Raw genomic sequence first — 24,673 nt, 5'->3', positions numbered from 1 at the left:
TGTTTATAATGGTGGTTTCCCATGAAAAAAATCACCAATTTATGCCCCACTATCACACAAACAACATGGAAGTGGTTGGCAACAAAAAGAGGAAACGTGAGAACAACCCACGAACCATGCACGTCCAACACTAATCACATTTTATCTCCTTTGATTGACAAGCGCATGAGTTCATATTTTTTAGGAAGGAAACAAATAGGCTGATGCTTTAGCATGATTAGGAGCAATTTTCAATCTCTTCCTCCCTCGGATGTTAGTAATTTTTAAGACTTATTTTTATATTTGTTCTACTCTTTCTAGTTGTTTAAACCCCCTTGTTGTTGGATGATGCCTAGGAGAAATTTATGTATCGAACCATGCTTCAATTTCCTTTAAAGAAGTTAGTTCTCTTTTCGACTAAAAAGAGAAAAACTTCATTTGCAATGGTAATTTTTGTGTTAGACATTCAACCACACTATTTATTTCGTATTATTTTGATAAATAATTCTTAAGAACTAATTTATTTATAATTTAAATAAAAACCCATATAAATATTTATATAAAATAAAATTTTGATTTTTTTTCTTAAATAATAAAATTTGAATTCATTCAAATCTTAAAACTAGCCGGATCCAATAGGTTCAACTCATGAGTAATCTCTAAAATAAAGGAGGGAAAAAAAAAAAAAAAAAGCTTCACGTGAGGCCTTAGATTAGCCAACCAACCCAAGAGCGAGAGGTGAGAACCAATCTAGCCTACGCCGCCAATGGCAATTTGTCTAAACCCAAAACCCACTTCCCCTTTCCGTGTTCCCCTTCGCTGTATCAATAACACCACCGCTTCCTTTACTTCTATTGCTGTCAACCACTTCTTAGATTGAAAGACACAGAGAGAGAGAGAGAGGATTGGTAGTCTTGCGATACAACAATCACCTTATGTATCCTCGATGACCCTTTGCATAAAAAGAGCTTCAAAATCTTTGGCCACCATCGCCCCTCTCTCTCTCACTTGCAAGGTACGCTTCCTCTTTCCTTCCTCTTTCTCTCTTCTCCACAGTTTACCTTCCCCTTCCTCTCCCCCTGAACCCGACTCTTCTTCTTCCTCCTCCTCCTCCTCCGACGAAACCCATTACAAACAACTCATCTTTAACACCATTGATGAAAAGCCCTGGGCCTTTTGTAACAACAAGTGGGTTTCCAATAAATTCCATGCTATCATTGTTGATCCTCATTTGTTTATCAAAGTTCTTAATTTGATGAGAGAAAGACCCAGAATTGCTTTGAGGTTTTTTAGGTGGGTTGAGATGCAACCTGGTGTTAAAAGATCCGAGCTTGTGTTTTCCGTTATGCTCGATATTTTGGTTGAGAATAATTTGCTGAGATCAGCTTATTGGGTCATGGAAAGGGTGATTACGTTTCATATGCATGGTATAGTCGATGTGTTGATTTGTGGCTACCTGAAATTTGAGGTTTCAGTTAAGTTGCTTGATCTTTTATTGTTGGTTTGTTCTAAGAAATTGATGGTTGATCATTGTTTGTGGATATTTGATAAAATGGTCCGGACGGGGTTGTTGCCGGATGTGAAGAACTGTAATAGGATTCTTACTATGCTTAGGGATAAATCTCTTGTAGCTAAAGCAAGCCAAGTGTATAGGATGATGAAGGAATTTGGGATTAAGCCAACTATTGTTACCTATAACACCATGTTGGATTCTTTTTGCAAGGAAGGGGAAGTACAACAAGCTATTGAACTCTTATGGGAAATGCGCTGTTTTCCAAATGATGTGACCTATAATGTTTTAATTAATGGTTTAACAAAGAATTGCAAATTAGAGCAAGCCGAGGGACTTATTAGGGAGATGTTGAAATTGGGGATTAAAGTTTCTGCATACACATATAATCCTTTGATTTGTGGGTATTTCAAGAAAGGGTTGCTTGTTGAGGCCTTAAACCTTGGGGAACAGATGGTAAGTAATGGAGTTGTTCATACGGTGGCAACATATAATACATTCATGTATGGCCTTTGCAGGTGGGGGAGATTGGATGATGCCAGACAGCAGTTTAATGATATGCTGAAGAGGAATATGATACCAGATATTGTTTCGTATAATACTCTAATATATAGGTATTGTAGGATAGGGAACATTTCGGAGGCTTTTCTCTTGTTCAATGAGTTAAGATGTCGACGCCTTGTTCCTACTGTTGTCACGTATAATGCTCTCATTGATGGTCTATGCAGAGTGGGGGACCTGGACCTTGCTCGGTATCTTAAGGATACCATGATCACTCAGGGAATTTTCCCTGATGTTTATACCTATACGATTTTGGTAAATGGATCCTACAAGTTGGGCAATCTATCTGCAGCAAGGGATCTTTTCGATGAGATGTTGCATAATGGTTTGGAGCCTGATGGTTTTACATATGCAACTCAAGTAGTAGGTGAATTGAAGCATGGTGATCCTGCAAGAGCATTTAGTATGGAAGAACAAATGGTAGCAAAGGAATTACCTCCTGATTTGATCATCTATAATGTTTTTGTTCTTTGGCATTCTAAATTGCGTGATTTCAAAGAAGCATGTAATTTGTTGCACAAGATGATTAGCATTGGTCTTATTCCAGATCATGTAACGTACACCACCATCATTCATGCTTACCTGGAAAATGGACATCTGAGGAAAGCTAGAGAAATGTTCCACGAGATGCTGAGCAAAGGCTTATCCCCATCAGTGGTAACTTACACTATATTAGTTCATGGACATGCAGCTAAGGGGTTTCTATCATTGGCATTTATGTATTTCTCAGAGATGCAGGAGAAAGGTGTTCAGCCAAATGTTATTACCTACAATGCTATGATAAATGGTCTTTGCAAAGTGAGGAGAATAGGTCAAGCTTACAAGTTTTTTGCTGAGATGGAAGCAAAAGGAATACTTCCTAATAAGTATAGCTACACCATTTTAATAAATGAGAACTGCGACGTGGGGAATTGGGAAGAGTCCTTGAGATTGTACCAAGAAATGCTAGATAGAGAAATTCTGCCTGATTCTTGTACACACAATGCACTCTTGAAGCAACTGAACAATGACTGTAATTTGAATGCAGTTCGTCAGCTAGAGACTTTAATTCTAGAATGTAAAGAATCTTGCGGTGCTGAGACTTGATATAGCCTTCAAGGGAGTTTTGGATTTCCCATGTAGATAGTGAGATTGACACATACTTGGTTTTGGAGAATTGTCACATTCAAATTAAAGCGACTCCAAATGATCATAATCTAAATACCATTGGACAGTAAGCTTCATTTGCTTCTCTCTCATTATTATAATTGTTGTGATTTTTTTTTTTGTTTTGGGGGGGGGGGTTGGTTGTCGGCATATGATATGCCATGGACATTTGCTGAGTTATTATTAAATTTACAATTTTACTATGTTTATAGGTGGATTATGGAGAAGAGCTACGTCTTGTCAGTCAGCTGAGTATACAGATCTCCTTGCTATCCTCTTCTTGCGAATGCTTGGACCAGTCTTTGGATCTAATATTACACAGAGTCAACAACAGGTATACAGATGAAATTTGGTACTGTATCAAGTTGTTTCAAATAAAATCTCTGACTAAATGTATTTATTCATTCTTTCAACATTTTTGAGATAGGAGAAAAGTGTGATTGGAAATTTGGGGTGGGGGGCTCTTTTTTCTGTAATATTGTGATGGTTATTATATATGTTCGGGTCAAATTTTAGTAGTAACTTTTTTGCCCCAAATTTTCTACGGTTATGAATCATTAATAAGAAGTTTCTACATAGCCTTTATATTATACAACTTCCATTGTTTGATAGGTAAAAGCGGGATGAACAGGGTCGGGTTGAGGAACAGATACTAAAAATAATCAAAATTCTTATAAAATAAATAACAAGAAAGTAATGATGACAGCAATATTTATGCAAACCTGTTTCCACTTTCCACCTGTGTAACCATCCATGTAGTGCGTCTCACTTCTGTTTGCATTGATTGATTACCGGGAGCCCCTAGTGGAGCCCTTTTCATGTTCAATCTGGAGCTTCTCCGCTGAGGCCACCAAGGTATCCCCTGTTCTGAATTCTGGCATCCAGTCATGATGTGCTGAGTCTGACTAGCATTGCATTCCAATTTAAACGGAATGACACTTTACAGTAGTATTCTAGGAAACCCTTACGAGTTTCTGTTAATAGGTTGCATGGAAATAAGTTGGTTTGACTTTCATCTTTGTTAATTTAATGTGTTTTTATTCAACAGGAATCTTCGATACTAACTGTTAGTTTGTGTTGTTTTGTTTCAAATTTAGTTTATATTTCCTACCATATTTCTAGCCATCTATCACAAGATCCAGACCCTAGAAGGATAACGTATTAATTAGAAGTATTGTCAATGCATGTGCCTAGTGCAAGACGGAAAAAGCGCTTCAGTTTTTTTCTTTCTTTCTTCGGGCTGAGTTGTATTTGATTAGGCACAGGTTTGGGGTGCGTAAGTGTGTTATCCTTAAGGTGAAAGCTGCAAAACAAGGTTGCCTGATTGAAATTCAAGGAAAAGGTTTGCATGTTTAAATTGGATCGATCTTTAAGTTTATTATCATAGTTATATATCTTAAGCTTTCTTTTTCCTTTTTTTTATGTATAGACACGTAAGATAAGGGTATACACGTTGCATTTTACATTAGCATATAAGTGCACCTTCCGTCATTAACAGCATTAATAGTTAGAGCTGAAAGACTTAATCATGTTGATCTACAGTCTGATTCATCTTACGAAACTCAGATTTATGGAATGGTGGAAGCTGGTCTCTCATTGTTAGGCCAATATCATATGTAAAAATAAATAAAGACATCCCTAGCTCTCATTTCATAAAATTGATCATATGAGAAGTCTTCTAATGGAAACCTCCTAGCATTACAGTCAAACCATATTTTTGGAAGATGTTCTCAGCTCATATGCTTCGGTGGTGGCTCTAAAACCAGCATTTTATTCGTTGACCTCGCCATTTCCTAATCTTTACAAGAGCAGAGCACAGTTACAGTAGCTTCAATTGTATGTATCTAATATACTAGCATTGTCAATAATGGGACCACCTTCTGAATGGTGACTGCAGCTGAAAATCTGTCCCCATTCACCAATGTTATGATAGTTTTGATATTTGGATGTGACGCAGATTCCATTCTTGCAGTAGAATGGACTGCCAAATCCAGCTACTAGATTCATGCAGCGTTGAAGTTTCAGATTGTGAAAGATATACATCTATACTAAGCTTTGTGGTGATGTTTATGCTGGTGAAGGGCGGAGTCATGGGTATAGGATCCATATACAGATTAGCTGGAAAAATGGTAGGATAGTTGCTAAGTTTCCCCCTTAATGCAGTTTTGTGAAAGCTGTTGCCTATATGTGAATAGAGAAATTATTAATTCCAGAAAAAAGTCTACCTTTCTTTCTTTAAAGAACAACGTGGAGCCTTGGCATTGCCCTTTGCTTTTGCAAGTTGCTTGTAGTGGAACTTAGAAGATCCACTAACCTTCCCTTCTCTCCTCCCCTTCTTTTTAACTGAATCATTTTAGAACTTAGTTATCATTTTCCCTTAGCAGCAAGTGGAGGCAGCATAGCTAGGTCGCTGTCATCAGTTTCCGAGTTGTTAGTGTAGGAGCGAGCACAAGCATTCATTGTCACCGTTGTTTATACAGGAAGCCAATCCATATCTGCTATCCCCTTTCACCCGCACCGTACAATTTGTGGATTGTTGCTGCCTTCAGTTCCAGTTTATCCTCTTTGAAGGACCGTCGCAAAGGGGATTTGCCACTCCGTTAGAACAAACTTTGTTTCGCTGGAGCCACATGCACCATAAATTGCTTGCAAGGTTGCTCACATTTCGCTCTTCCTCACCCAAGTGTATCATTGAGGGAGATCAGTAACTCTCAACAAAGCCTTTGTACAATGTAAATTGAATGTGTTTTGGATTTTCAATTTATCCTCGCTCAATTGTTCTTTTTTTTCCCCTATTAACCGGCCTTAGCTGTCATAAGAAAATCTTAAAGGATAAAAATTTTTGGATTGATTCAGTTGTTCTCTTACGAGTAAATTAAGATTTTTTTTATAAGTGAATGTATATCATAATGTACAATTTTTAATAATCTTATTTAAATTTTGATTAAGTTTAATGTTAGTTATTTTAAAAAGAAAATTGAAAATAATTCTTTAAATAAAAACTACCTATACTTTAACCACTTACCTCGTTAACCACTAGCTATAGCTTTTTCCTTTTCTAAGTATTTTTAATAAATATTTTTTTTTATTTTCACCAGTATGCCATTTCTAGTTATATATGGAGTAATTGAATTACTGATTGAAAAATATAATTAGAAATATTGAGGAATTCAATTAAATTTGTTTTAAAACTATATAACCAAATCAATGGATAATCAAAATATTCTCCGATTATATTCCTAGAATTGATAGAAATAATTTTGGAATACCCACCTATTAATGAAAGCCAAATAGGTATACCAATAAGTAACAAGTCCCTCACAAGTTGCATAGAAAATGTCAAACATTTGGTGCTGTTGATAATTGCTGAGAACGAGTATCATTGGTCTCGTAGTCGAAAGTTCCCCTCATTTGTTGTTTATTGTCTACTTAGCAATAATGGCATCAGAGTGTTGCTTGGCATTATTTGCTCCCTCGTCACAAACCAGAACCACAATACTTGGCGTACTCGAAAACAACGGTACAGCCTTTTTTTTTTTTTTAGTTAGTAGCATAAGAGCATAGAATGGCATGCCAAGTATAGTGTGTATCACTCCAAAAAACAATTCCAACATTTTCTCCTATCGAGCCATTCTAGGATGCATTGGTTATATAATTTTGTTGTACCTAAACCGCCCCATGTGATCAACAGAGAGAGACAAAGGTTGGTTTGTAATGAAAGTCACTATAACAAAGCTTCCTCGATATTGTCCACTGCAAGGAATTAACTGTCTTGGACAGGTCCGCCATGAAATCGCTATAAAAAATACCAATGATACTTACTCTGTTCCAAAATTTCCAGACCTACACTAGACAAGACTAGACTAGACTAGACTAGACTAGACTAGACTAGACTAGACTAGAGAAAGCAATGGCAGCTGCTTTCTCCTGTCCAGTCTTTCTTCCCTCTACATTTTCTTATAATGGAAATCGATATCATGGCAGAATCAAGATCAAAATCAATGCCACTAGTTCTACTAAGGTAAAGACGTTGAATGAAATTGCTGGAGCTGGAAAAGGTTCCTCTTCACTTGCTACTTCCACTGAAATCGGCCACTTAAGCCAAGAGCAGATTCGTCAGAGGATCCCCACGAAGAAGCAGCTAGTTGATCCTTACCGTCAAGGTCTCATCATCGAAAGGGGAGTTGGCTATAGACAGACGGTTGTGGTCCGCTCCTATGAAGTTGGCCCTTATAAAACAGCAACCCTGGAAAGCCTCCTTAATCTTTTCCAGGTTATAAAGCTTAGCCTCTTTCAGTGTAATTCTTGGGAATAATTAGTTTGTCACATATATGCAGACAAGTTTGTAATGTTGAACTACTCATGACCATGTAGGAAACAGCATTAAATCATGTATGGATGTCAGGACTTTTAAGCAATGGATTTGGAGCCACACATGGAATGGTGAGGAACAATCTCATATGGGTCGTCTCAAGAATGCAAGTCCAAGTGGATCACTATCCCATATGGTCAGTCTCGATCTCTTCAAATATAAAGCCTATTAGCTTATCATCAGACAATTTTAACAATCAAATAACCATCCGCTTCAAGGTTTTTTCAATTGCATAGTATCTCTAAGCATCTTAATGATCTGATCAACATATCGGAGAATCCAAGTGTCATTACGTCTTAGGCCCTTGGCCTACACTCCACAGTCTACAGTCTACACATACATGACATGAGTTGCAGCTGATTGCAGGGGCGAGGTACTGGAAATCGACACATGGGTTGGAGCATCAGGGAAGAATGGGATGAGACGAGACTGGCTAATCCGGAGCCAAGCCACAGGCATCACTTACGCACGTGCAACTAGGTATTGTATTATGAACACCATCCCTTCTGTTTAAGTTTGTATCATATATTTCTCAGTTAATGAATCATGCATGAAACAGCACTTGGGTAATGATGAATGAGAAAACAAGGCGACTGTCAAAAATGCCGGAGGAAGTGAGAGATGAGATTTCTCCTTGGTTTATAGACAAACGAGCAATCAATGAAGATGTTCCCGAAAAGATCGTCAAGTTGGACGATAACGCAAGATATGTCAACTCTGACTTGAAGGTACTATGTTATAACAGCTAGATAATGGAATTGATGGCTGAAACAGCACAGACAAACTAATCTCCGATTTACCTTGTAGCCAAAGAGGAGTGATTTGGATATGAACCACCATGTGAATAATGTCAAGTATGTAAGGTGGATGCTTGAGGTGAAAATCAAAGCTCTGCCATCAATCTATATTAACTCTCTCAAATTCCATATCAACCTTAAAATCATCACCACTTCTTTTTTCCTGCAGACAATCCCTGACAAATTTTTGGAGTCTCATCAGCTATCTGGTATTGTACTAGAATATAGAAGGGAATGTGGGAGTTCAGATAGAGTTCAATCACTTTGCCAACCAGATGAAGATGAAACTTTAACAAATGGAGTGGAACAAAGTCTACTTAAAAATATGATTTTGACTCCTGGAATCATGGAAGGAAATGGATACCTAGGCCCCCTGGATGTGAAGTCATACGGATATACTCATCTCCTCCAAATCAAAGGGGATAGTAAAAATGAAGAGATAGTTCGAGGAAGGACCAGATGGAGGAAAAAGCTTTCTACATTGCCATATTCCTCTTAGTAACATGTATTTGACAAGCACAAGGGATTGAACAAGCAGATCCTCTTTGAACATAAGTGAAAACAACCAGAAATAATACCTGCACATGCTGCCATTAAGGAAAATAATTGAGTAAAAAGGCATAACACTTGGATTTGCTGTCCTATATCCTAGATGTTTGATTGTTGCGGCAATGTGATCATGGGATTTGGGAATTTGAATGTAGACCATGTTAATAACATGTCAGGAGCACTGACATGGTATATATTGAATACATGCAAAACTGAGAGACGACTGGAAGGCATCAAGCCCTGGGGAAGGTGTTGTATACAGTACCAGAGAATTTTTAGAAGGGTTGTGAATGATATAGTTTGTATACAGTACAAAGGTTCGAAATCATATAGTTTGCATTTGTATTGAAAATGAAGTTGCGCGATGACTAATAAGCCTTGTGAAATCATAAAACTGTATTTTATTACAATTTTGCCTAAAAGATCATAACACTTGAGGAAAGAATTTAAATCTATTGTAGGATAATTGTATTCACAATAGCTCTTATTTGCTATTAAGCTCTTATTTTACAACAGCATGTACGCTTTTGAAAGTAGGTTAATATAGTGGATTGTACTGTGTTCTCTCACTTCAGTGACTTAAGTTCAGATCCTAAACATATAATAGATTAATAGTACCCCAAAAAAAAAAATAAAGTGGTAATGGGCCAAGATAAAAGGACTCATTACTAGAGATGAGCATAACCTGCCTAAGGAAGCCATTGACCTTGAAAGAGTTGCATTACTGTCTTCCCCATGATCCATTCTACCTCAGAAGATGACAAAGATGCCTGACTGGCAATAAGACACGCGGCTTCTTTTGCTCCTTTATAACCACTTTCGGGAACCACATATGGGAAATCGCTGCAATCATACATTCAAAATCTCCATTATCTATACCCCACTCCAATCAACAAACCATCCTCCACCACTCTTTTAACCATTCTTGCAGAGTTACAAAACTCCACTTCTAGTGAGAATGTGTCAAAGATGAACCCTTTGAATGCTTAAACTTTAGGCTGAAACTTGGAAGTATGAAATAAAAACAATGATAGATTGACAGTTACCTTCCCCACATGACACGATTTGCTCCAAAGTTTGAGACAACTTCAGCTAGAAGTGGAACTAAATCCAGGTACGGGGATGACATTCTTGAAACCCTGAACAATGCACTGAATTTGACATATACCTGTACATTTAAAGTTACATCTGAATAAATCATAGTAAATCATACTTTAAATTGGGGTGGCTAACAACCTTGTGATCTATTGAAGAATGTAGGGCTTTTACTTGTAGTGACCATTGTTCAATTCCTAGAAATCTCAAATACCAAAGGGAACAATCATCCACCATATAAGTGCAGATGATTAAAAAAACTTTTGAAACAAGGGTAAAGGAGCTGAAAAGCAGCAAGGTCATATTTTTGGAAATTGAGGAAATCTGATGCTCTCTCCACCATTGTTTAGACTAAAAAATCTTTGCAATAGCCATTGCATCTTCATGATGCCAGAATTGCTAAAAAGAAAAGGAATATCATTATGAATTGAGTAAATATTGATGGTTATGTTATGCATAGCTCTTTATACCTGAGGGAATCTGGAAAGCTTTAAGAGCTCAGAGAAGGCAAGCTTTTCCTCATCATTTCTGCAAGTTAAATTGAAAATAATATTAAATAATAAACATGGTATTACCCAGCTAATGATTGAAATATTTCACAAAGGCTACAATGGTGGTTTGCAGAAAGCCAAATGATCAAGCAAAACTGCTGTTGAAGGAAATTCTGCGCATAGTTCCGTAATCTCTGAAATATGAAGATTGAGACCCTGAAAAAGTCCAATTTCATGAAGATGATGTAATCCTTATCAACCAAATATAGACTCAGACTTCAGAATAGCACTTCGCCACTGGAACAAAATAGATTATGGAAATTATCTAGTACAATTTTCAGTTTCAGAGTAGAACAATCCTTCCTTTAGAAAGAAAGACCGTATACCCCTATTCAGATAAAATAAAAACTACAAGAGCTTCTTCATTTCTGTTTGAGAGCCTAGGGGAACAGCAATACCTTCATGCACATGAAACCCACTGGTACTCCAAGCTCTCCTGCCCTAGAAAACATTGCCTTTCCAACTTCATTTGTCATCTGGGTATCATTAAAAATAATAGAAGTGTCAGCATAAGAAGGGTAAATATTAGGAATATATGATTCACATCAAAGAAAAAAAGAAGTAAAAACCCACCGCTTTATAGGAATATATGATTCATGTCTGAAGTTTACATGTCTATTTATGATAAGATATTTAGTTCATATGGACAGTCCACCTAAGATAATTCCCCTTGAAGTGTCACTACCATTTATGAACGAAATACTGAAAGAATAATTAACGAGGCAAAAGAAGAAAGAGAGAATGAAATTCTATTTATCATTCATCATCAAACAATACATATATATATATACAAGTATGAGTCTACTCTCTCAGGAAAGTAAATAAAATCAAATCCCTAATAATCAACTATATTATTCTATTTACATATCTTAACAAACCTTTCCTAACATTTTCAGTAAATACTTTAAGAAGGGGTTTGATGTAAAGAATTTTCTCAGCTAATTCGGTGAAAGCTCTGTTTCTTCAATCAGTTGTTTACCTGGCTTTATTCTACGGACAGAACAGTTACTCCAATTTAAACCACATATATGGATTGAATTTTTAATGAACACAGCTTAGATTTTAATAATTCAAATAGAAGAGACATCTTGTGGCCTAATAGCTGAAAAAGATTTTGCGATTGATACCTGTTGGCCAGAAGGCCATAGATAAGGATTAAAGCGAACAGCTCGATAACCATCCTAGCATGAAAAATCAGATCGTAAGCATGGTTCTCCCAATAAAATAGAACAAAAATAGAGTTATCTAATAAAAGAAAATAAATCAAAAACCTTCAAAATGAGATCTTCAAGCTGCTTAACTCCAGTTCCATTTTCTGCAGGATTTGCAAGGCAGCAACCAACAAATTTGGTGGGGTGTTTCTTTAGGACACTATCAATCATTCAAAATATTAGTATTCAGCATGCAATGCTTTCCTGATTTGTTCAAGAAATTAGGTAGTACAGAAAGTACATGAACCTTCGATAGCAATTGGATCATCCATTCATTTCTACCATGATATGAGGGCCAGTTCTTATAAGGAACTCAGCTAAAAAGGTGTAATTAAATGCTAAAATTTCTCAATCATCAGCTTCTCTATCTAAGAGAATTTATAGTTTTATGTATATATAACCAAAATGGTAACTTCTTAACCAAAATACTAGTCAACACCCTGAATGATTTATCCATTTCACACCAATACTTTCATATGGTTTTATAGCTTAATTCACAAAATGATAGTTACAGAAATGATCAGAAATTGGCAAATGTTAGTAATTTATCCTCAAACTCGAAGCAGACCTGGTCACCAATGAATGATCAAACTTGTGATTGATGGGCTGGACAATGAGTGCACCTTCTACACTTGCTTCTTCCATACACTGCGGGGAGAAAAAAAATCAAGAATAGTTTATCAGAGAATAAATAAGCAAAAGCATAGTCTCTCTCTATCTCTCTCTGAGGCTACATCTTACCTGGAGCAAGAAATCTAAGTGTCCAGGCAAAGTAGGTTCTTGGCCAGGAAAGTAAGGATATTTATCAGCAGCCTGTACACCCAAACACAAAAAGGAAAAGGAAAAGGCGTGATTTGTGTTACTGTTTGTCCAATCCCATCCTCTAAACTTGGTTTTGCAAAGAAACAGTGGTGCAAGGAAGAGAGGATTTTACCTCTAGAGGGGATGCCCATATGTGCAAATGTGAATCGATAGTCTTGGGTCTGCCTTGGGCATTAGCTGACGCCATTTTTGTTGTAGAAGCTTTGTATTGTGTTCTCCTGTATGGGACAGAGGGGGCAGCGAAGGAGTATAGTCGAGCGTGGCAGCAATTCCCTAAGAAGATGGAACCTGATATCACTGACCTCACTGGCAATGCCATCACTAAATTAAAAGATAATGGGATTGGACAAACCAGAAGAAAGCCCACCAAAAGGTTAAAATATGTGATATTTACTTATAATCTTGGAATTTAATTTTCATTTTTTTATTTTTTTTAAATTTAAAATTTGTGAAATTTTGAAATAAAACAAAATTTTACTTGTAGCTAAAAAGTAATGTTGTAATAAACCTAAATCTAATCAAATATATTTACAATACTACTAATCTAAATCTAAAAAGTAGACAAATTAAATTCTTTAAAATAAAAGTAGAATCACTAAATTTTAAATATATTAAAATTACAGCCACTTATGGCAGGTTTTAACTTTTTTAATTTTATATAAAATAAAAAATAATTTAAAATTAAATTTCTTTAAATTCCAACTTTTTATTAATTTTTTTTATTTTGAGGTGTAATAATATTAATACTAATACTAAGATAGTCTCTTATAAAAAAATATTAAGATAAATTATTTTTGTTAACTATAAAAATTAAATTTACAATAATTGTTTTTTCTCTCTATAAATTACTTGCTACAAATGCATTTTAAATGTTATTTATATACGTGCTTTAAAATATTTACACTTTATTGTGCTATAAAAAATGTTAAAATAAAAAAATAAAAGGTATCAAAGTAAAATTGTGTTTCATATTTTATTCTCTTGTGTGATGGACTTTGTCAGAGGATTATTTTTCAAGTTTGATCTGATTTAACTTCAAATTTAATTGAAATTAAAAAAAAAATAGAAAGTAAAAAATAAGTAATAAGTAAATGTTTGAACTTTTTTTACATAGTCAAGTATGAATCCTAAATTAACCCAAAATGTTTAACACATCATTTAAAAATAAAGTGTCATCAACATTTTTTCCATATCTTTGAGTGAATAGGATATATATACTAACAATTACAAAATGGTACATATTGTATAAAGTTATGGAGATTAATTGGCTTGGTCCAAAAAATAATTATATTATCTTACTTTGGTAAATACTATACCAAAATATACACCGATGCACATGATTTGAACTTTATTTTTCTAAAAATAATTGAAAATACAATAATAGTTCTGATTAAAAATTGTAATCAGATTAAATTTGGAGACACTCATAATATAGGGCATTTTGTTAAAAACTAAAAATAAAATGTATAAAACGAAACATTCTTATTCTTATTTCACGTTCTACCTAAAAGGAGAAGACAAGAAATGGCTAACTATAAACATAAAGCTATTTTGAACTTCAAAAGTAATTATTTAGTAAACCTATGGCTTAACTCGAATGCTTCTCACAGCCAAAATCCATCTCTTGATTACATTTGATTTCCATACAAACAGCAATGCTAATTCAGCCACCCTATTTGATACAATATATATGCCTCGTAAAGATCCAAAAAATGGTCAGCACTCTTGCTTGGAAATAGCAACGTTAGAGATGTAAAACCCTTACTGCTCTATATCAAGGTCACCCCACCGAACACTGTATCTCGCTGCAAGATAATGAGCACTGACAGGGCCACGGCTTCCATAAGGGTAGCTTTCGGGTATAATTTTTTTCTCTTCCAGCTCCTTCAATACTGGAGTGAAGAGTGCCCACGCCGCATCCAGCTCATCACTTCGGATAAACAGCCTCCTCTCACCCTCGATCGCATCCAGCAGTAGCCTCTCATATGCATCTGGGATCTCTTTTGAATATCTACAACCAACATCCCGATAAGTTCAGTTTGGAACTAAATCTATTGATGTAAGGACAGTTTGGTTTTGCTAAAATTGTGTTGTCAAATTAAATAATAAGAAATGTACAAACATCTTTAAACAGTAAAGACCAACTTCAGAAACAGTGAAAACATGGTTCATTTTAAAGTTTACCTAGCAGCATAATGAAGGTTTAGATTGCTGCGGTCCAACCTCATACCCAATCCAGGAACCTTGTTATTGATCTTCAAAAAAATAGCTTCATCTGGCTGCACTCGAATGACAAACTCATTTGTAGCACGATCAAGATCAGTCCCAAAATTTCGGTTATATAAATTGCCAGGCACATGCCTGAACTGCACCCTTATCTCTGCCCTGGAAAGGTGAAAGAGATTATAGCGGCATGCATTTATTAAATAACCAACGCTATATAAATTTACTATATGAATTCAAATTTCTTTATAGATTTCATTTACCCCTTATTATGTAATGCTTTTCCTGCTTTCATTAGAAAAGGCACCCCATCCCATCTTGCATTGTCTATGAACAATGCAGCAGCTGCAAAAGTTGGGGTCAAGCTATCTTTGGGCACAGTCTTGTCATCAGTGTAGGAGGGGTAAGTAACCCCTCCTTTACTGTGGCTCTTGTACTGTCCTATAACTACATCTTCAAGTCGCAATGGCCTCATTGACCGCAATACTTTAACCTGGCACACAGAAAGCAGTTTAGTCTATACAAGCACATATACAAGATCATACTAAAGCATCCTAAAATAGCCAACATCAGTTTACCACTTTACCTTCTCATTCCTTATATCCTCGGCATCCAAACTTACAGGTGTTTCCATAGCAAAGAGAGCAAGTATTTGAAGTAGATGATTCTGCATTATATCTCTAATTATTCCATAATTGTCAAAATACCTAGATAGTCAAAAAACAGAAGCAAAAAGTTGTAAGTGTTACACAGAGTTTTAGCTAAATACTAACAAACCATAAAAGAAGGAAAATTACCCTCCACGTCCTTCAGTTCCAAAATCTTCAGAGAATATTATCTGTACATTTCTAATATACTGTCTTGTCCACAAGGGTTCAAAAATAAGATTGGCAAACCGAAGAACAGAAAGATTTTCCACAAGTTCCTTTCCCAGATAGTGATCTATCCTGTAGAAAGAATATCATCTGATCAGATTGCAGTTCACAAACACAAGTACCAACATGAGCGGCAAAACTCCACCTGAATATTTGATCCTCAGTTAGGTACTGCTTCAGAGATTTTGTCAGCACAGCCGAAGATTCTGAATCTCGACCAAAAGGTTTCTCAACAATGACCCTGGTCCAGCCATTACCAGATGAAGCTGATGAGCTGGCACATTTGACAGCCTCAACAAAAATATTTGGAGGGATAGACAGATAAAAGAGGTGATTAGAAACCCTCCCACCCTGCATGAGCAATTTCATATCATCAAACACAAGTGAATTCTCAATTTATGAGAAAAGTTAAAGGGAATTCTATCCACCATCAAACACAAATGAATTCTCAATTTATGAGAACTGTTAAGGGAATTCTATCCACCAAAAGTAAAAGTACACTAAGGTACAAGAAGATCCTTCCACACTACAAGATCTTAAAGAAGAAAAAAATAAATAAATGAAACATGTAAAAGGGTTTACGTGATTCCATGTTTGGAGTGCGTTAACTAAATAGTCTCTGGTGATAATCTTACAATGACACCATTTTCACAAGCCTAGATAAGATAATGATTCTCCGGTCATTGATTCCCAGATAAAGATTAGTGATAGATCATGAATAGTTATTAATCAAACATGGATACCGACTTATGTAAACATACAATCCTTAAATCATTCAATTCACAAAATAAACTTAAATTTGAGAAAGTGTTGATTGCTTTGCCACAAATCCAACTCGTCTGTATAAATATGGAGAAATAGGTGAAGATTGTGTCCAATCTCCAATGCATAAAAAATTTTGGTCAAAACTAGCAATATCTCAGCAACACATTCAGCCGAGCAAAGATCACAAACAAGCAGCCACAAATTACTCACCAGCCCCACCCTAGCCACCCCTAAAAATGGTAGGAAATTCTAATAAAATGGATCACAAATCACAAACTCAATACCTCATGCCTCTTAAGCTTCTTGTCTAGCTGAGCAAAATTTTCCTCGGAATCATACTGGCCAGAGTGGTAAAAACATCTTTTAAGAAATTGATCCATTTTTTCACTGCAGTTCTCCCTGGATTTGCATATCACACAACCTTAAGTTGAAGCAATTAAAAGCCACAATCCAATCCACTTGTGGCTGCATTCAAGCTTCAAATGACAAACAGAAGATAAAAAAAAAAAAAATAGTTCACCTTTTATCAATTCTGCAGGTAAGGGTCTTGCTTACCATATTCCTTAGTTCTGCATCGGTCATCTTACTCCTCGCATAACCATAGATAGTAAAGTGCTAAAACAAATATAAATGCACACTCAGACATTAATGATTAACCAGATTAGGTTGCAAGCAGTTTAGAAGGCAATAGTAAAGTGAAACTTTCAAAGAAAAATCTAAACCTTAGGAAGACAATCTTCATAATAAAGTGCAAAAAGTGCAGGAAATATCTTCTTTTTGGCAAGGTCCCCAGAAGCTCCGACCACTGTGATACTGACAGTTGACTCATTTTCGTTGCTATCAAAGCCTGCTTTCTCATCCCATTCCTTTGTAGATGTAACTGACAACAACTCATCTTTCAATTTCTCCTTAGGTGTTTCTTTTTCCACAGGGGTCACTTTTGTGGCCACTACACCTATGCATCAAAAACCATTCATAAATTATAAATATGTTTATATATCAACCATGTATTTGTATTAAGCAAATTGATAGTCAAGGATTTTTCCCAATTCCAAACAGAATAAAGATTTTCCATAATTGAAAATTCTTTTCTCCAATATCTTTGCTTGTATTCCCTTGCAACAAGAAAAAAACAACAAACTGAAAATGAACAGAAACTAAAAGAACTGAGAAATTAGAAATAATAAATAAACAAACAAAAACTAACCATCTTGCATGAGAACAACAGTTTGATGGGAATTTCTTATAGCTTTAGCTGGAACAGACAATCTCGAAAAAGAAGAGAAAGAAAAGCGTTGATTTTGGCCTCCATTTATCGATGAAGAATGAGAGTATGAATATGAACGGCAATGCGTTGCGGAAAAGGCTGCCATCTCTCTATTAAAAAGTTAAAAGCTCTTTCCTCTGTTGAATCAAGGAAAACCAAAACGACAGCGAAAGAATGAGAATTTATGTAAAAGGAGAAAGGGGAGGAGTAGGGTGCTTGAAGAAGAAAAGAAACAGAGAGGTTAAGACAGCTTCGGAAACATCGAAGGGTCAGACCCTTGAGATCTCCGAAAGGGTACTTTCCATTTTGCCTAATACTTCTCCCCTGAGTGAGTCTCACACCAAGACAAGTGAGACAATTTGCCGGCTGTCACTAAATTTTGATTAAAATAATATTTGAATAAATAAATTTTTAAAAATATATGAAAAAGTAATAAATTGATTATCCGAGTAAATTTTTGCTTATTAGGGCGTCAAGTTGGACATGATGGAATGTCTATATCAGATTATTTTATCAATTTATAAGGATTATTGGCTAAATAGAAGAATTCTAACTAGAAGAAGAAAAAGAAGAAAGAAGAAAAGAGATAAAAAAAATAGAGATACCTATTGTGATTTTGTTGTGCTACTTTGGAACCTAGCCAATTTAAGGATTTTTTATCCAATGAGAGCCCAGGTAAGAGGTTTTTGGGGTTTAAGAAGAATGGGAGTGAATTTCAAAATGCATGTTATATTTTTACCTGATTTGATCCACCAATGAAGTTGTTGGGTCCAATGACAATCCCGTGAAAGTTCACGAATTGTGTTGTTGAGTGTTTTGAAAGAAGTAAGGACAATGGAGGATGCAAGAAGGAGGGAGAGAAAAATATGGGTAATGGTGTTGTTATTTGTAATTTTGTTATGGTTGTTGAAATGAAAAACCAACTTATGATTTTATTTTTTTTATCAATGGTACGAGGGACATTGGTGGAGGCAGTGTTAAATGTAAAAAGGTTTATAATTTGAGTTAAAAGTATGTTACCTATAATTTGTTTTATGTAATAGATGTTGGAAAGTTTAATTTATGGGATCTTTGATTTTGCTTTATGGGATAGACTAAAAATAGCAAAGATATTTTATACAGATGAAATATAAGCATAAAACATTGTAATTCATTTATTAATTAAGGTCCAATTGTTTACAAAAAAACAATATCATCCTATATGACTTGTAGTATATGCTAAGAAGGTAAGTTGTTTCAAAATATAAGCATAAACCAACTTGTTTTATGCTCTCCAGTTTCTTCTCATGTTTTAATTGGGTTTTTTTAGCACATTAAGTTAATTTTTTTTTTAGGTCACACAGTGGAAATTGATTACCATTAAATGGATATTCGGCCATGTCAACGTGACACCCTAACAAGCCATGTCAGCTATCCCGTTAGGTCTGTTACGGAAAATGGGTTCGAATGATTGCTTTGTCACTTTTCATAAACGTTAATGACTGATTTATCACTTTTTATAAATTTAATAACTGAAATATCATTTTAATAAAAATTTAGTGATTACTAGTCTAATTTTTCCTTTGCAATTTGATTTATTCTTTTTCTTTTTAATTTCATTTAACTTTGGTTGGGTTGTGTTTACCAACGCATTATTTTGATTACATAAACATTTTAATAACTTAGAGTGGATTATTTTTTATATTTTAAAAAATTAATTTATTGCTAATGATATATAATAAATTTTCATATGATGTCTGTCGAAACTATTTTTCTGAAAACAAAAATTTAGTTGTCGACTTTAAAAAAACAAAAATTGGGAGTCGCCACCAATCTTTTATTAAGGTGTGATTGAATCACCTAAAAAAACGACTTCAGTCTACGAGTTTCAAAAAAACGGATTCAGGAGTCAGTTACGTATGAGGAAGAATTAGCACCCTCGTAACGCCCAAAAATTGGTACCAAATTGATTAATTAATGTCTTAAAGTCAAGAGTTTAAAAAAATGTGATCCTTAATTAAATTAAATTAAATTATTTATTAAGACTTTCTCATTTAAAAAAAGAAAAACATCACACCCAATGCGTTAGGGCACAACATTTTATTCTCTTCAAGATGAGTTAGTCCAAAAAATTCGTGTAATAAAATTTAAGAAAATCTAATTGTTTAAAATTTATGAAGAAATCGCAGCCCAATACGTTAGGGCACAATTTCCTAAAATCCAAAACATTTAATATTTCCTTTATTTTTTAAAAAATCTTTGTCTCGAGAAATCAACGTGTCACATCCAATACGTTAGGACACAACATATTGAATTCCCGATGACAAGTTTTATTTTGTTTGATTAAAGAGCAATCATCGATTGTTAGATTTTACGAAGAAAATCAGAACCCAATACGTTAGGGCTCAATTTTCTTGAAAATCCTAAATACGAGTATTATCTCTATTTTGAAAAACTCTATTTTTAAATTCAAGTAAAAAGATTACGTAATGTTATATTGTATGTATGAATGTCACAATAACAAGTACAACAATGGCATATAAATAATATAAAATAAATAAACGAAATGAATATATAAAAAAATAATCCATGACATGCAAAAATATCAAATAAATAAAGAATATAAATGTAAACACAATTAAATAGCGAATGAAGAAAGCAAGCAAAATAAATAAAGAAAAGAAGGTATATAGTATACACATAAAAATTATGAAGATTAAAATATACATGTGATTTATAAAACTTTGGATTATAAAAATTATATAACAAAATATATAATGCAAAGAAAAATATAAACGTATAAAACATGTGTTAAAAATATATGTATTTGAGCATTTTAAAAAAAAAGAATAAATATACACATTTATATATATAAATGTAAAAAAAACATTAGTTAAAAAATATAAATATATACACACATACATATATACAAATATATAAAAAAATCGAAATTAATAAAAAATAAATACGTATATATATAAGAGAAAAATGTACATAAAAGAAAAATAAATACACATATATATGGATCAAAAAATAATTACATATAAAAATAATAATAATTAAATTATTGAGATTAATTAAAAAATGAAATAAAAAAAACTAAATTGAACTGTAGGTGACAAATCTGGGGTAAATCCGCAAATAAATAAATCCCAAAGGACTGTATTGAACGCGCATATAATCATGGAGGGACTGGAATGGAAATTTTCCCTTTCCCTCTAAACGGCATCGTTCAATAGGGACCAATTTGAAATTTACAATAAATTAAAAGCGAATTTAAAAAAATAAAATAAACTTAATTGTAAAAAAATTAAAAGGCGAAAGGGCTAAAAGCGCAATTTACCCCTCCGCTCAAAAACACGCGGATCCTAGGCTGGGTCGGGTCGGATTTGGGTCGGCCTTCCCAAAACGACGCCGTTTTGGGCGTCTGGGGGCTCTCCAAAACGGTACCATTTTGGTACTCTATATAAGCCCCTATTCTTTCAAAAAAAATCACTTCAAACCATTTTTTAAAAAAAAACCAAAATCCTTTCAAAAAACTCACAGCCCCCTGTTCTCCGGCCAGGGCCCGGTCATCGACCGGTCACCGGCCACCGTGCCGGCCGCCGATCTCCGACGCCGGCACCACCGTCTGTGGTGGCCGAAAAAGGAGAAAATCTCCTATTAAAACCTTTCGAAGCCTCTGAGCCCAAATCTGGGTTTAAATTTTCCAAAAACCGATAAAAGCACCCTAAAAAAACCTAGAAACCTTTCGGCTTTTAACCGTCTGTCCTCAGAGACGAACCTCGACTGTCCCAACGATGTTCTGGAGGTAAGCGAAAGTAAGTTCTTTCCTTTTTGTTTTATTGTATTTTAGCAAAGTAAAAAATAAACAAAGAAAAGAAAATATAGAAGAGGACGATGCTAAAATATCAACCTTTTGATTTCTTGATAGATTTTATGCACTCTTGGTATTTTGTTGTTTGTGAAAATACTCGTGTTTTTTTATTGCTTTTCTTCTTATTACAATATGTTTAATGGCTTTTTATAGCCATTCTCAAAATATATGAAGAAACGAATCTGCTTGTATTGATTTGATTTGCAAATCTTCGATTTTGCTTTCCATATATTGTTTATTTCTTTTTTTCCTTGCAGGTGAAGATTCAGCTCTTGGTTGCTGCGCGAATGGGCTACGGCGCTGATGAACTCCATAGAAACCCTAGGGTTTCTTCCTTTGTTTTGGGCCACTGTATTTGGGTCATTATTGGGCCATGTATTTTTGTCTTATTAATTAGGCCATACAGGCCAGCTTGTAATTTAGACCTTTTAGACCCGGGCAAAATCGGGTATTTACAGCTGCCCCTCTTTGCTCGTTATTGTGTAACAGGAACAGAGCAAAGATTTTAAAAATGCCCAATTTTGCCCGGTCATGCTGGACCTTGGAACTCTTCTTCTTCAAGTAGCCTCATTCCTTCCTACTGCATCTTCAGATGTGTAGGAACTAGTGCTTCAATCTACTCCACTACAATGCTAGAGAGATAGAATTTGTACATCGTAGTTTCTCAAGAGAACAAGATTTGCTATCTTTTATCTGCTCCACTGCAACTTCAGGGAGATAAGACTTATAGCTTCAACTTGTTGCAACCTAAAGATGAATTTGATGCGATCTGCTCCACTGTAATTTTGGAGAGACAAGATCCATCATTCTAATCCACTCCACTACAAGTTTAGGAAGATAGGATTTGTTTATTTAATTTGCCCCACTGTAACTTCAGAGGGATAAGACTTTCTTACTCAGTCTGCGTCACTGCCAATATAAGAAGACAGGATCTGCTATTTTCGATCCACTTTACGCCAATACATGAAGACAAGATCTACTTTCTTCGATCTACTTCGCCACCAATATGGGAAGATAAGATCTGCATCTTCGATCCACTTCGCTACCAATATAGGAAGACAAGATCTGTTATCTTCGATCCACTTCACGCCAATACATGAAGACAAGATCTGCTTTCTTCGATCTACTTTGCCACTAGTATGGGAAGACAAGATCTGCTTTCTTCGATCCACTTCGCCACCAGTATGGGAAGACCAGATCTGCATCTTCGATCCACTTCACTACCAATATAGAAAGACAGGATCTGTTATCTTCGATCTACTTCACGCCAATACATGAAGACAAGATCTGCTTTCTTTGATCTACTTCACCACCAGTATGGGAAGACAATATCTGCATCTTCGATCCACTTCGCTACCAATATAGGAAGACAAGATCTGTTATCTTCGATCTACTTCACGCCAATACATGAAGACAAGATCTGCTTTCTTCGTTCTACTTTGCCACTAGTATGGGAAGACAAGATCTGCATCTTCGATCCACTTCACTACCAATATAGGAAGACAGAATCTGTTATCTTCGATCTACTTCACGCCAATACATGAAGACAAGATCTGCTTTCTTCGATCCACTTCGCCACCAGTATGGGAAGACCAGATCTGCATCTTCGATCCACTTCGCTACCAATATAGAAAGACAGGATCTGTTATCTTCGATCTACTTCACGCCAATACATGAAGACAAGATCTACTTTCTTCGATCTACTTCACCACCAGTATGGGAAGACAATATCTGCATCTTCGATCCACTTCGCTACCAATATAGGAAGACAAGATCTGTTATCTTCGATCTACTTCACGCCAATACATGAAGACAAGATCTGCTTTCTTCGTTCTACTTTGCCACTAGTATGGGAAGACAAGATCTGCATCTTCGGTCCACTTCGCTACCAATATAGGAAGACAGGATCTGCTATCTGTGAATCATGACTATTATCATGAACCCAATTATGCCTAAGATGAGGATATGGCATGATCAAAATGCATCAAATGCTCTTAATCAGACATGTGTGAATGGTGTTTGCATGAGTGTAGAATGCTTATTTTTTTGTGAGAATGTTCCTTCTTTATCACTTAGGCTATCATTGTTCGAATTTTATTAAGGCTTTATCACTGACGTGCTACCACGCCTTCCTATTCAGCTGGTGTTTTCAAAGAAACACTTAGTCATATTGCCCCCACTATAAACCTCGAGGTTCGATCCACTGGGATACAAAATTGGTACCATTTTTCTTTCGTTGTAACTCAAGGGTAAAAAGATCTGTCCCTTTTCTCAATCCTCTGCTATCACAATTCAATGATACAGCATGCGAAATTTCTTTTGGTCTTTTACACCATTCCCAGGGTGTCATACCCAATTCTTTTGCATAAACGAAAAATTTTCTTTCTTAAAGGGAATTTCTTCTTATCCTTGGTGATTAAAACTTTGTCACCAACAAAATATCTCGACAAAATTTTAAACTTGACGTGTTCTAAACAATAGTCCTGTTTCAAGTTACTGTATTATTTAGAATCTTCCAGAGTAATATTCAAAACTTCCTTTGTGAAAGTTTATTAGTTCATTAATCATTATTCTAACGCAACATGCTCGCATCAAGATAATACTGACCCAGAAATGAATTATCAAATATGAATAAAAGAAAAAGAATTTATTGAAAGCTAGTGTCTTGAAAAGAAAAAGATATTCAAGAAGAACAAAGAATGAAGTATTACAAGAACAAACAAATTCGGTACAAGTAATATGAAGGCTAGGTGCCTTGGATATCACAGCTTGAACTTCTCCGTACAAACTAAGGACCATTTTGAATTTAACATGTGTTTAGAATATCTACAGTACATTGCCGATGCCCTAAGATGTCGCATACCCTTTCCCTATTGATTTAGGTATAGCAAGATCACCACATGCCCTAATCTGATCAATGTTTGAGCTACCCTTTTTGGGTTTTCAACTCAAATCCCCTTTGGTCTCAAGGCGCCCTTTGCGGGTTTTCACCTTCTCTCCATTTTTTTATTCCAAGCACCTTTTGCGAGTTTTCACTTTGATTACTTCTTTTCCTTCAAGTGAAATATTTCTTGACTGAATCTGAATTTACAGG

General features: G+C 35.2%; 4 protein-coding genes across 4 annotated transcripts; 2 read left to right on the top strand and 2 right to left on the bottom strand.

Annotated features, from left to right (window-relative positions):
* Nucleotides 1-299: 299 nt before the first annotated feature.
* On the top strand, nucleotides 300-3,786 carry LOC107909545 (pentatricopeptide repeat-containing protein At1g22960, mitochondrial). The gene is made up of 2 exons (XM_016837124.2): nucleotides 300-3,263; nucleotides 3,409-3,786. The coding sequence occupies exon 1, from the start codon at nucleotides 926-928 to the stop codon at nucleotides 3,134-3,136; it is 2,211 nt and encodes a 736-aa protein (XP_016692613.2). The 5' UTR covers nucleotides 300-925; the 3' UTR covers nucleotides 3,137-3,263; nucleotides 3,409-3,786.
* Nucleotides 3,353-9,344, top strand: LOC107907832 (palmitoyl-acyl carrier protein thioesterase, chloroplastic-like). The gene is made up of 8 exons (XM_016835145.2): nucleotides 3,353-3,367; nucleotides 3,409-3,530; nucleotides 7,181-7,469; nucleotides 7,571-7,704; nucleotides 7,935-8,048; nucleotides 8,128-8,296; nucleotides 8,376-8,444; nucleotides 8,535-9,344. The coding sequence occupies exons 1-8, from the start codon at nucleotides 3,353-3,355 to the stop codon at nucleotides 8,862-8,864; spliced, it is 1,242 nt and encodes a 413-aa protein (XP_016690634.2). The 3' UTR covers nucleotides 8,865-9,344.
* Nucleotides 9,345-9,347: 3 nt separating this feature from the next.
* Nucleotides 9,348-12,957, bottom strand: LOC107909546 (4-sulfomuconolactone hydrolase). The gene is made up of 10 exons (XM_016837125.2): nucleotides 12,706-12,957; nucleotides 12,513-12,584; nucleotides 12,340-12,419; nucleotides 11,832-11,931; nucleotides 11,688-11,741; nucleotides 10,959-11,036; nucleotides 10,619-10,716; nucleotides 10,480-10,537; nucleotides 9,961-10,082; nucleotides 9,348-9,757 (listed from the first exon to the last, which is right to left on the bottom strand). Exons 1-10 carry the CDS (start codon nucleotides 12,910-12,912, stop codon nucleotides 9,604-9,606), a joined length of 1,023 nt encoding a protein of 340 aa, XP_016692614.1. The 5' UTR covers nucleotides 12,913-12,957; the 3' UTR covers nucleotides 9,348-9,603.
* Nucleotides 12,958-14,060: 1,103 nt separating this feature from the next.
* LOC107909547 (glucose-6-phosphate 1-dehydrogenase, chloroplastic) lies at nucleotides 14,061-18,089 on the bottom strand. Its single transcript, XM_016837127.2, has 10 exons — nucleotides 17,664-18,089; nucleotides 17,179-17,411; nucleotides 16,977-17,071; nucleotides 16,741-16,855; nucleotides 15,837-16,042; nucleotides 15,614-15,763; nucleotides 15,403-15,523; nucleotides 15,080-15,309; nucleotides 14,778-14,978; nucleotides 14,061-14,604 (listed from the first exon to the last, which is right to left on the bottom strand). The coding sequence occupies exons 1-10, from the start codon at nucleotides 17,827-17,829 to the stop codon at nucleotides 14,355-14,357; spliced, it is 1,767 nt and encodes a 588-aa protein (XP_016692616.2). The 5' UTR covers nucleotides 17,830-18,089; the 3' UTR covers nucleotides 14,061-14,354.
* Nucleotides 18,090-24,673: the final 6,584 nt, after the last annotated feature.

This window comes from Gossypium hirsutum, chromosome D02 (genome assembly GCF_007990345.1).
Source record: "Gossypium hirsutum isolate 1008001.06 chromosome D02, Gossypium_hirsutum_v2.1, whole genome shotgun sequence".
NCBI classification, from domain to species: Eukaryota; Viridiplantae; Streptophyta; class Magnoliopsida; order Malvales; family Malvaceae; genus Gossypium; species Gossypium hirsutum.
This window is presented reverse-complemented; position numbering and strand designations above follow the sequence as displayed.

Excerpts from the sequence above, each read along its gene's own strand:
- LOC107909545 (XM_016837124.2), top strand. The coding sequence starts at position 926 with ATGACCCTTTGCATAAAAAGAGCTTCAAAATCTTTGGCCACCATCGCC.
- LOC107907832 (XM_016835145.2), top strand. Across the intron at positions 7,470-7,570 it reads GCCTCCTTAATCTTTTCCAG|GAAACAGCATTAAATCATGT; the intron begins GTTATAAAGCTT and ends ATGACCATGTAG. Across the intron at positions 8,445-8,534 it reads ATGTAAGGTGGATGCTTGAG|ACAATCCCTGACAAATTTTT; the intron begins GTGAAAATCAAA and ends TTTTTCCTGCAG.
- LOC107909546 (XM_016837125.2), bottom strand. The coding sequence starts at position 12,912 with ATGGCATTGCCAGTGAGGTCAGTGATATCAGGTTCCATCTTCTTAGGG. Across the intron at positions 12,420-12,512 it reads ACTTAGATTTCTTGCTCCAG|TGTATGGAAGAAGCAAGTGT; the intron begins GTAAGATGTAGC and ends TTCTCCCCGCAG. Across the intron at positions 9,758-9,960 it reads AATCGTGTCATGTGGGGAAG|CGATTTCCCATATGTGGTTC; the intron begins GTAACTGTCAAT and ends GTATGATTGCAG.
- LOC107909547 (XM_016837127.2), bottom strand. The coding sequence starts at position 17,829 with ATGGCAGCCTTTTCCGCAACGCATTGCCGTTCATATTCATACTCTCAT. Across the intron at positions 17,072-17,178 it reads ATGAAGATTGTCTTCCTAAG|CACTTTACTATCTATGGTTA; the intron begins GTTTAGATTTTT and ends TATTTGTTTTAG. Across the intron at positions 15,310-15,402 it reads AGGATATAAGGAATGAGAAG|GTTAAAGTATTGCGGTCAAT; the intron begins GTAAAGTGGTAA and ends TCTGTGTGCCAG.